The 12,498-nt window shown below is 33.9% G+C and overlaps 1 protein-coding gene across 1 annotated transcript; it reads left to right on the top strand.

The window, feature by feature from the left end:
- Positions 1–437: 437 nt before the first annotated feature.
- On the top strand, positions 438–11,375 carry LOC103514899 (the record flags this gene model as incomplete). Its single annotated transcript, XM_008479814.2, has 5 exons — positions 438–617; positions 1,169–1,318; positions 1,687–1,786; positions 5,911–6,232; positions 9,708–11,375. Coding segments are annotated over 5 exons (1,581 nt in total), but the record flags the coding sequence as incomplete, so codon positions are not given.
- Positions 11,376–12,498: the final 1,123 nt, after the last annotated feature.

Here is a 12,498-nt window from a genome sequence, read left to right on the forward strand (position 1 = left end):
CAACGAGGGATACAAGATTGCTGAGAAATCTAGAGATATTTCTCAGGGTACCTGCACATTACACGATGAACATACAAAACACATCATTAAGAGATTTGATAAAGCAGAGAGGTAAAGAAAAGCACATCAAGATCCTTTCATTCAAAAATGACTCACATCAGACGGGGGAACTGAGATCGAGTATGATACTGATGTCGACGACTAGGTATAGCCGCATTTTCCTTTCCCAAAAGCAGGTCCTCCATTTCTTTCATAGAAGTTTCCAAGTTACCTCTTCATAACAGCTCAAAGTCATTGTAACATCCCATCCTGTATGGGTGGTATTTAATATTCCACCAAGAAATCTCGTGACAAAACGAATAATATTTATATAGCATACATAAAAAACACAGTTATTACGTGACGTGGCGTATAATTGTGTTTGTATATTCTAACTTTCCCGTTTTGTTCTAGGCGCAACTGAGGCGATCCGAGTTAAGAGACAGGAAGAGACATCCACGAAGAAGGAAGAAAGTTTTGAGCACGAGTTGTGCAAGGACAAAGATGCAGGAGAGTGGTTTCGTCTGGTAGCGGGAGAGGGTGATAACTGCCGTGATGTCATCCAGTGTACTTCCTCGGTAAGTTTCAACGTTGGGGAGTTTTGCTAATTCCTTTTTTTTTTGCTTCGAATAAAGTCGGAGTATTTTTTGTCTATGCAGAATAGTTATGTATATTATTACTTGTTTGAATATCTTCTTTTCTTAGAAATTTGCTTAAGCAGTTTTCAATGTCTACCGAGTACGGGTGGCCTAGGTATATTTTCTTTATTTCCATCAATATTTTCTTCTTCTTTTTCTTCTTCGCTTAGTGTTTTCTTATTGATCTAGAATCGAATGTTACTTCTGTTCCATTTTTCCAGAGTGATTTATCATGTACCTTTTCTGCTAGGTAAACTTCTTTATTCCACATGTCCCAGACCTTTTTGAGGTTTCCTCTTTCTTGAATTCCTCTTACGTGTTTTACTTTCTTTCCTACAGTTGTATCTTATCATTCTTATCTTAACATTCTCTCCGCCTCTTAAAATAAATAGTAATTAATGTAGCGAAGTTTCAATGTGAACATTGTGAACACCTAAATTAAGTTATTTCTTGTTGCATAGTTTTGATTCTCTTGTGTTCGTGTGTTTCAGGGACTCCAAGCCATCAGGTGTCCTGCAGGTTTGTATTTCGACATCGAAAAGCAAACCTGTGACTGGAAGGGCGCCGTCAAGAATTGTAAGCTGAAGAACAAGGAGAGGAAAGTCAAGCCTCTGCTGTACACTGACGAGCCCCTCTGCCAGGTAAGTCTTGTTTTCCTTTAAGTTGTGGATTACGTTTGGAGACTTTGTCTCCCAACAACCTTAATCCTTAATGTTTTTTTTTGACACAGCTTGAAAATAAAACCAATATTAATATTTCTTTAAATTCTCATCTATTGCTCGTAGTCTTCAGAGACCTTATGGCCTTTGGTACAGGACTCAGATGTGGGTCACGGGATGGGTTTTTACTGCCCCATATTATTTTATAACGCGGAGGATTTTTTCACCCTCACATCCCACACACATTTAACATTACACGAGATTTAAAAAACTATGAAAACGATTTTCAAAGGTCAAATACGTGCTGTTGAGTACCACCTACATGTGATGCTATGAACTTTCTGTTTCAGGACGGATTCTTGGCTTGTGGAGATGGAGCCTGCATTGAGCGAGGACTGTTCTGTAACGGAGAGAAAGACTGTAATGATGGGTCCGATGAAAACACCTGTGGTAAGTTGAGACCATTTTTATTTTCTATTTGCTTTGTTTGAGGTGCTGATTTCTTCCTTTCGACAATATGATTCTCTTTTTATTGCTGCATTTTAAATGACCCATAACTGTCTTGTTAAATTTCGAATCAAGGGTGACGGGAGGTACACGAACGTCAAAGATCGAAACGATGACGCCCAGATTTACATTGAAATGTCTTGTTAGTAACTTTTATTTTCTGTTTGATTTGTTTGAGGTGCTGATTTCTTCCCTTCGACAATATGATTCTCTTGATTTCTGAATTTTAAAAGACCCATTTCGAATCAAGGGTGACGGGAGGTACACGAACGTCAAAGATCGAAACGATGACGCCCAGATTTACCATTGAAATGTTTGTTAGTAACTCCTCATTGAGATGTTTTGTTAGTATCCCAAACAAGGCATGCCATTTTATCCTCAATAGTAACATCATACTGGTATTAGCTGTTAAGACAAAGGGATTCTATCGTGTTTTCGTCCATTCGAGCAGTATACAATTTATATTTAATAAGGTCTATATTGTTAAGCACTATTATTATCATGAATATCATCTGAAAGGGATTCTCTCGTCTTTTCGTATATTCGAGCAGTATACAATTTATATTTAATAAGGTCTATATTGTTAAGCACTATTATTATCATGGATTCATGGATATCATCTTGACTAATGGTAAGAACTTTGGCGAATAGCCTTGTGGAAGGTACTCGGTCTGTAGTGAGGAATGCATTCGCTCAATATCATCTTGACTAATGGTAAGAACTTTGGCGAATAGCCTTGTGGAAGGTACTCGGTCTGTAGTGAGGAATGCATTCGCTCTCAAGTGATATCATCTTGACTAATGGTAAGAACTTTGGCGAATAGCCTTGTGGAAGGTACTCGGTCTGTAGTGAGGAATGCCTTCGCTCTCAAGTCGAACCCTTGACCTTCTTTGGCCACGTCACTTGCGATTTCTAACAGTTTAGGAACGGGTTTTCAAGACACCGAGACCAGACACAAACTATTCTTATGGGTTGCAATATGGCTGACCAGTTTGAAACAAGCTCTAATAGGCATCCAGTAAAGAACTGATCATTCTAATCATATTGTTAGTTGTTAGGCTATGGTATTATCTCTAATAAGTATGTACTTACAAATCATAGTTATTAGCAACACGGTAGTAATGAGGAAGTTAAAGACGCCATCATGATTATTATTTTCTTGAATTAGTCTTCTATTAATTTTTCATTATTGTTAGTATTAATCATTTAATTGTACCTTTTTAGATCGATGGTTTTTAGTCCGTCCTCCCTTTACTATTACAATAGTAATAAAAAGGTATAAGGGACGGACTATTGTATTCGCCTCGGTGTCTGTCATATTTAATTGTACCTTTTTAGATCGATGGTTCTTTGCTTTTAAGTAGCATTGGTCAGTGTATGTCTTTGTGTTCTTTTCGTTACTATTCGTTATTCGTAATCATTTCTCATTAAAATCCATTTTTATTGCACTGTAGTGTTTGGGTTAGAGAAACGTAATAAAAACATAAAAACCGTACGATTGAAGGAAAAATAAGAAATAAAGTAGGGAAAAGCATGCTAGAATACATTATGTAAACATGTACATGAAGGTTCACATTGGAATTCACTGCAGCAGTAATTACATCATACCATTAAAGACATTTCGACATCTTTTGCATGTTTAATTCTTCATACCACCTAAGGTGTCCTTTATTAAATTTTTTGTTCAAGTTTCCATTACTCTTTAGAGTTGGAAATGAGGTGGTTCGTATTTTTTTAATGTAGTTTTGCATTTTGCCACTTGTGAAATAGTTGGTGATCCAAATAAGCGTGGCTTCTTTTCTCTCTCTAACTATGTATGTATCTCCACGTTAAGATAAGTTGTTGGTATTATGCTGTGAGATTTGAAAATCTGTTCCCAGACATGGGTGGAATAAGCTCACACGGATTTCGGTATCGATTTTCCTCTGTTCAAAAAGTTTTATTCAATTTTCCTAATGAAACTATAGCACGGTATAATTTTCACGTGAAAAGCTCTTTTCCGGCGATAAATCATTTGAAACCCCCTTTTCCCCGTTTGGCGCTGGTCCGAGCTTCGATTCCATTGGCGTTGTTCATAATATTTTCAGTTATATTTTATGTTTGTGAACTTTCAAAAAGATGCTTATCATGTGATTTTGTTACTTTCTCTCAGGTTCAATTGTTACCGTAAGCAATGTTTCAACTACTTGTTGGAAAACTTCAATATTTTCAAGTTCTTTTCGCACGATACATATCCCTTCCACCTTAGACTCTGTTTTATCCATGAGAACAATAGAAGTTTCATTAAAGTTTTGTACTGTCCATTATGTCAAACTATCTATTTCTAATTCGTTACTTTCTCTCAGGTTCAATTGCTACCGTAAGCAATGTTTCAACTACTTGTTGGAAAACTTCAATATTTTCAAGTTCTTTTCGCACGATACATATCCCTTCAACCTTAGACTCTGTTTTATCCATGAGAACAATAGAAGTTTCATTAAAGTTTTGTACTGTCCATTATGTCAAACTATCTATTTCTAATTCATAGTGAGTCCTCGAGATATTTTCTGCTGTTTCCTACTTTCAAGTTTTGCTTTTCCTCTTTTAAAACTTTATCAATAAAAATATATCCCTCTTCATGTCCTGTCGCTCTCTTTTGCATTGGTTTTCTTTTTCTTTTTTTGTATCATCAATTTCATATTCAAGTCTGTAGTTGTAGACAATATTCTGTATTAGCATTACATATTACCTATTTTTTGGTACCGACAGAATGGATTGTACTAAACCATCTTGTATTTTACATCGATGACTTGTACAATACTATCATCTGTACATGTAGGTAGGTATAGTCTTTTTTTAAACTTATCAATACAAGTTATGTAAATGTTGTAATATGAGCAAGATTTATATCTTCAGATGGATAACTCTTATTCTTGTTAGATAGTTACTTGTTTTACAATGTCTTACCATCATCCGTACTCATTCTAAGAAAGATTAACATGAAGTCCAACACATTACATAATCCACTACCAGTATTGAGCAGAGCTATTATTGCAATACTTGTACTTAGATCATGAATATAGCTCGCTGTAGTTTTCATTTCAATGAAATGTTTTCCTCTTGCCAATGTTTTACGTGATTCCTACCCTTGTACTTAGATCATGAATATAGCTCGCTGTAGTTTTCATTTCAATGAAATGTTTTCCTCTTGCCAATGTTTTACGTGATTCCTACCAGATTAATGCAATTGTATTTTTTTCTTTGATCAATCAAACAGATCTATCAATCAATCATTCAGTCATTTATTCAATAGTCTGCGTTCCATTACTTTTCCTTTCTTCATGTAAGCTCATGTTAATGCTTTTTTGTGCAAAATATGTACTTCAGCAAATTGTTTGTACCTACTCTTATAATTCTTCTTCCAGACATTGTCTGGCGGTCTTTTCTTTATTGAATTGCATATATTATTCGTTTCGGATTGTTCATCTGATCTCGAGATTAGGCTATTTTTGAATAATGCGATCAAGGTCTTGAAATCTAGGTTTCCCGAAAGAAGATTGCTTTAGAGTGCTTTTTAGATAAAATTATTGCTTTAGATATCTCGTTTTGTCTTTCCATTTATATCCCCTTTACAAACAGATAATATTATGTACCTTTAGCCTTTTTACAACAAATATTTACCTATACATAACTAATTATTAATTCAATTGGTGTGGTTTTGTGATTTCAGATTCCGAGAACGATCCTAACAGAGCTCCACCTTGTGATTCTTATAATTCTTCTTCCAGACCTTGTTTGGCGGTCTTTTCTTGAATGGCATCTATTATTCGTTTCGGATTGTTCATTTAATTTCGAGTTAGGCTATTTTTGAATAATGCGATCAAGGTCTTGAAATCTAAGTTTTCCGAAAGAAGATTGCTTTAGAGTGCTTTTTAGATAGAATCATTGCTTTAGATATCTCGTTTCATCTTTCCATTTATATCTTTTTTACAATCAGATAATATTATGTACCTATAGCCTTTATACAACAAATATTTTCCTATACATAACTAATTATTAATTCAATTGGTGTGGTTTTGTGATTTCAGATTCCGAGAACGATCCTAACAGAGCTCCACCTTGTGATCCTGCCGTGTGTGTCCTGCCCGATTGTTTCTGTTCCGAAGACGGAACCTACATTCCCGGGGATCTGCCTTCGAAAGAAGTTCCCCAAATGATCACCATCACCTTCGATGATGCCATTAACAATAACAACATTGCGTTGTATAAAGAAATGTTCAATGGAAAGAGGAAAAACCCCAATGGTTGTGACATCAAGGCTACGTTCTTTGTATCGCACAAGTACACCAACTACAGCGCTGTGCAAGAACTGCATCGCAAAGGACATGAAGTTGCTGTTCACTCAATTACGTAAGTTTTCATTTTCTTCAACATTATTTTAACATTTTAAAGCTTTTATCACCAAATGTTTCGTGTACATATTCCGTTCCGTGTACATACATATTCATGTTCTAGCTGATGATACAATGTAGAAGTTTACTTTGGTATAGAAATATCCTTGTGGTGATGATGTTATATTGCAAAGCACTTCGTGTCCTACTCGTATTAAGTGTATTTTTTCACTAACCCTGCCTTCTTCAATCTTTTGTCATCTTCCTTTTTTTCTTCAACATTATTTTAACATTTTAAAGCTTTTATCACCAAATATTTCGTGTACATATTCCGTTCCGTGTACATATTCATGTTCTAGCTGATGATACAATGTAGAAGTTTACTTTGGTATAGAAATATCCTTCTTTCTTCAACATTATTTTGACATTTTAAAGCTTTTGTCACCAAATGTTTCGTGTACATATTCCGTTCCGTGTACATATTCATGTTCTAGCTGATGATACAATGTAGAAGTTTACTTTGGTATAGAAATATCCTTGTGGTGATGATCTTATATTGCAAAGCACTTCGTGTCCTACTCGTATTAAGTGTATTTTTTCACTAACCCTGCCTTCTTCAATCTTTTGTCATCTTCCTTTGTATTTCAATAAGAATGAATTAATGATCAATCGATAGAAGATGTAGCTTCAAATTCAATTTCATGTTTCAAGTGCTTATTCAATTCTTACAATAATATTTTTCATTGTGTATTATAATCAACCAAAGATTCAATGCCCCTGAGTACATACACTCTTTGTATTTCAATAAGAATGAATTAATGATCAATCGATAGAAGATGTAGCTTCAAATTCAATTTCGTGTTTCAAGTGCTTATTCAATTCTTACAATAATATTTTTCATTGTGTATTATAATCAACCAAAGATTCAATGCCCCTGAGTACATACAATTATTATTCTTTGGTCTGATGACTTGAGTACAAGGAAATTAGATTATGCCAAGTACCGGGATTTGATGAAAGTATTAGGAATTAAAACCTAATTATAAAAATAATAGTCCCAACTATTCAATATCAGACAGTCTGCTTTTGTCTCGAACAAAATCTTCATCATTTTTTTCTCTCTTTCTTTCCCTTTTGGTTTTTAGGAAAGCTACAAGGAAATCAGATTATGCCAAGTACCGGGATTTGATGAAAGTACATATTAGGAATTAAAACCTAATCATAAAAATAATAGTCCCAAGTATTCAATATCAGACAGTCTGCTTTTGTCTCGAACAAAATCTTCATCATTTTTTTCTCTCTTTCTTTCCCTTTTGGTTTTTAGGAAAGGCCAAAGACCAGGACAACAGTGAGTGTTTTTATTTTCCTAATATACCTACCTACGCAAATATAGGATTTTCCATAATAAATTTAATATTTTCAGCACGAACGGTTTGCTCTGTTTTCTTCTCCCCTCATAATATTTACTAACCTCGTTACTTCAGTGGTATTTCGTGACTCGGTCATTTTCCTCTACTTTCTCCGCCATCGCCACATGAAAGTAAAACATAATCTCAGTTCCCCCGTCTGATGTGAGTCATTTTTGAATGAAAGGATCTTGATGTGCTTTTCTTTACCTCTCTGCTTTATCAAATCTCTTAATGATGTGGTCTGATGTGAGTCATTTTTGAATGAAAGGATCTTGATGTGCTTTTCTTTACCTCTCTGCTTTATCAAATCTCTTAATGATGTGTTTTGTATGTTCATCGTGTAATGTGCAGGTACCCTGAGAAATATCTCTAGATTTCTCAGCAATCTTGTATCCCTCGTTGAAATATATTTTTCCATACAAAATACATGTTTCAAGTTGCTTCCTTTTACACTGCTAACATTTTTTTTTTCGTAGGGTTTACTACATCTCGCGGCTGAAAACACATTGGCTTTTTTTCATAATGAATTTGCATGTCATAGCAAATAATTCACGAGGTATTCGCGACTCTCTTTTCTAGGTTCTACTACTTGTCGTTCTTCACGAGCTTTCGACTGTCTTTTATGCCTATTCATGTTTATAAAATATAGTCTCATGTGATTACTTTTTCATATCCAAATTAAAAAATATAGATTCTAGATGATTACATCTTTGGATCGATAACACTGGTTCGACGGAATAACCAAATGTGGGAACATTATTTCCAACTCTCTAGGGAATAACTTTTTGTCCTTTTGTTATAAAGAAGAGCGGAACATTCACCTAACCCTATATTTAAATTAAAGGTCGATCATGTCTACACCGGCACATTTCGTAAAACAAGCCTAGGTATTTCATACAATTATTTTCAAGGATTCGACGTAACATACGTTGTAGTGTTATTATTCATACTTATTCATTCCCTTTACTAACCACTGTTTTCTTCTCTTTTTCGTTCGAGTTCATTGAATGTTACTATTACGTCAATATTTGGGGGCTTTGACGAAAAAACAACTTATGGGCCACAAGATTTATTTGGATGTTATAAGTCGTTTTTGCTTTGAACCCCTCATTTCTTTCTATACAATGTGGATTTTCGGTTTTTCCCTTCTTACGTGTACTCTGTGTCCTCTTTTTAAGGCATTTTGCATGTCTTATGTTATGGCTGCCAAAAATCTACTTTGTCACGCTTTACCGGATTTTTATTTTATTTTCAGGAGATTGCTATGCTGTTTTTTATGTTTTGTCTTATGTATGTTCTGTCCTTAATGTTATGTTCTTTTCAAGTAAGGGATGAGTGCGCTGATGATTGACAAAATCGAGTAACTTCCATGCTTCTCTGGAAGAAAACTCAATTTTTAATGATATTATTGGTTTTTCACCAAAAGGGCGATTTAATCATCAGCCCTCTCATCTTTTATTTTATTTGTGTTTCATTATTATTTACCCAGTTTTTGTTTGATCTGATATGGATACTGCACGCATTCTAATTTCCAATCTCTTTTTATGGCTGATGTGCATTGTGCAGCTTAAAGTGCGAATTTTAACAACTGTTACATAAAATTTGAATTTGATATTTGAAAATCGGAACAGGCATGGTACAATTGATACACCTTTTCTCATGGTGTAAAAAGGCGATTTAATCATCAGCCCTCTCATCTTTTATTTTATTTGTGTTCCATTATTATTTACCCAGTTTTTGTTTGATCTGATATGGATACTGCACGCATTCTAATTTTCAATCTCTTTTTATGGCTGATGTGCATTGTGCAGCTTAAAGTGCAAATTTTAACAACTGTTACATAAAATTTGAATTTGATATTTGAAAATCGGAACAGGCATGGTACAATTGATACACCTTTTCTCATGGTGACATACGAGAACCTATGTGTAGGGTAATTCTTATTAAATTGTGTTAAAGTGAAAAAAATGGACAAGAAATTCAACGTCATGATTATTACCTTAGTAGATTTCTTACAAACAAATGTTGCTTTGGATCTTTGTTTTGTTTAAAAATATGAAACCCAATATTTGTAAATGTTCACAGACACAATGATGATGAAAACTTCTGGAGTAACGCTACTGTTGATGATTGGGCTAAGGAAATGGCAGGTATGAGAATCATTGCCGAAAAGTACGCCAACCTTTCTGATAACAGTGTTGTAGGTGTTAGAGCTCCATACCTCAGAGTTGGTGGTAACAACCAATTCACCATGATGGAAGAACAAGCTTTCTTGTATGACTCAACCATCACAGCACCACTGTCCAACCCACCTCTTTGGCCTTACACCATGTACTTCCGTATGCCACATAGATGTCATGGAAATCTTCAACACTGTCCAACAAGAAGTCATGCTGTTTGGGAAATGGTTATGAATGAATTGGATAGAAGAGAAGACCCCAACTTTGACGAATACCTTCCCGGATGTGCTATGGTTGACTCTTGCTCAAATATTCTAACTGGAGACCAGTTCTATAACTTCCTTAATCACAATTTCGACAGACATTATGATCAGAACAGAGCCCCACTAGGTTTGTATTTCCATGCTGCCTGGTTGAAAAACAATCCAGAATTCTTGGACGCTTTCTTGTACTGGGTTGATGAAATCATTGAAAGACACAAGGACGTTTACTTTGTCACCATGACTCAAGTAATCCAATGGATCCAGAACCCAAGGACGATAACTGAAGTGAAGAACTTTGACCCATGGAGAGAAAAGTGTGCTGTTGAAGGTAACCCAGCCTGTTGGGTACCTCATGCATGTAGACTAACCAGCAAGGAAGTTCCAGGGGAAACGATAAATCTTCAAACTTGTGTCAGATGTCCCAACAACTACCCATGGGTTAATGATCCAACAGGAGATGGTTTCTTTTAAACCAAACTAAAAAGAAAAGGTTGTGATTCAAGAGAATATACTCAAAGTTAATTCTGAGAGATCTACTCAATACCGACTGATGTATCATCTTCTTTAACTGCAGAATTCATTCGTATGTTCAATAAAAATATTGTTACAATGAAATTTATGAATAGTATTGACTCATGTCCTAATAAACACACCTTTTTATGAGTATATCTAGCTCAATATTGGTATTTAAATCAAACGAAAATGCCTAGTAAAGAAAAATACATTCATTACAAATGATGCAATTCGACGAAATACATAATTTGAAAGCTAACTACATCTAGTTACATGATAGTATATGATATTCAACACTATATTTAACGAAAGTGGACAAATATCTATGCTATATTACTTTTTAAAAAGTTAGATATCAATTAATTCTAATTGATATTTTTGTTTTATGGCTGTGTTTAAAAATATTAGATAACTTTGTCCCATTCGTGATTAAAGATAGGTAAAAGACTTTTTACAATGTCAGCAGATTGACCCATTAATTCATTAATACACATTTATTTATTGAGCTAGTGAACTACATTAAGATATTAATAAATGATCCATATAGAAGCTATCTAACTGTTATTTGAATTGTCTCTATAAATACAATAACAATAAGATAGGTAATTATTTATTTGTGTAGTCATTCAAGTTCTTGTTCTGTCCTCATATAATGTTATAGGTAATCTGAATTTTAGACGTGTCATTGATATTGACATATATGAGTACCTAATACATATGGTCATGTCATTTGAGAGCCATTTAAAATTCGAGATTTCGACAGTAATTTGTATAGATATTTCAGCACAACTCATCATTTTCGATATCTAAATAACAATAAGATAGGTAATTATTTATTTGTGTAGTCATTCAAGTTCTTGTTCTGTCCTCATATATTGTTATAGGTAATCTGAATTTTAGACGTGTCATTGATATTGACATATATGAGTACCTAATTCATATAGTCATGTCATTTGAGAGCCATTTAAAATTCGAGATTTCGACAGTAATTTGTATAGATATTTCAGCACAACTCATCATTTTCTATATCTTTGAGAACAAGAAAGATATTTCATGTTTTGTAAGTCAAATGTGTAAAAAGTATCTTGTAAGTAATAAAGAAAATAGATAATATATATTCAATATATTATTACAAATCTGGACTTTTTTATTTATTTTTACAAAAATCTTTCATTTACTCAAGATCTTCGATTACAGAATCAATTTTGATGTTCTCTATCAATTTTGACTACATTGTCTGTATTATATTATATTAATTTAACGAAAGTGGACAAATATCTATACTATATTACTTTTTAAAAAGTTAGATATCAATTAATTCTAATTGATATTTTTGTTTTTTGGCTGTGTTTAAAAATATTAGATAACTTTGTCCCATTCGTGATTAAAGATAGGTAAAAGACTTTTTACAATGTCAGCAGATTGACCCATTAATACACATTTATTTATTGAGCTAGTGAACTCCATTAAGATATTAATAAATGATCCATATAGAAGCTATCTAATTGTTATTTGAATTGTCTCTATAAATACAATAACAATAAGATAGGTAATTATTTATTTGTGTAGTCATTCAAGTTCTTGTTCTGTCCTCCAAAAAGGCGATTTAATCATCAGCCCTCTCATCTTTTATTTTATTTGTGTTTCATTATTATTTACCCAGTTTTTGTTTGATCTGATATGGATACTGCACGCATTCTAATTTCCAATCTCTTTTTATGGCTGATGTGCATTGTGCAGCTTAAAGTGCGAATTTTAACAACTGTTACATAAAATTTGAATTTGATATTTGAAAATCGGAACAGGCATGGTACAATTGATACACCTTTTCTCATGGTGACATACGAGAACCTATGTGTAGGGTAATTCTTATTAAATTGTGTTAAAGTGAAAAAAATGGGCAAGAAATTCAACGTCATG

This window comes from Diaphorina citri, unplaced genomic scaffold, assembly GCF_000475195.1.
Source record: "Diaphorina citri unplaced genomic scaffold, Diaci psyllid genome assembly version 1.1 scaffold1242, whole genome shotgun sequence".
In the NCBI taxonomy this organism is placed as follows: Eukaryota; Metazoa; Arthropoda; class Insecta; order Hemiptera; family Psyllidae; genus Diaphorina; species Diaphorina citri.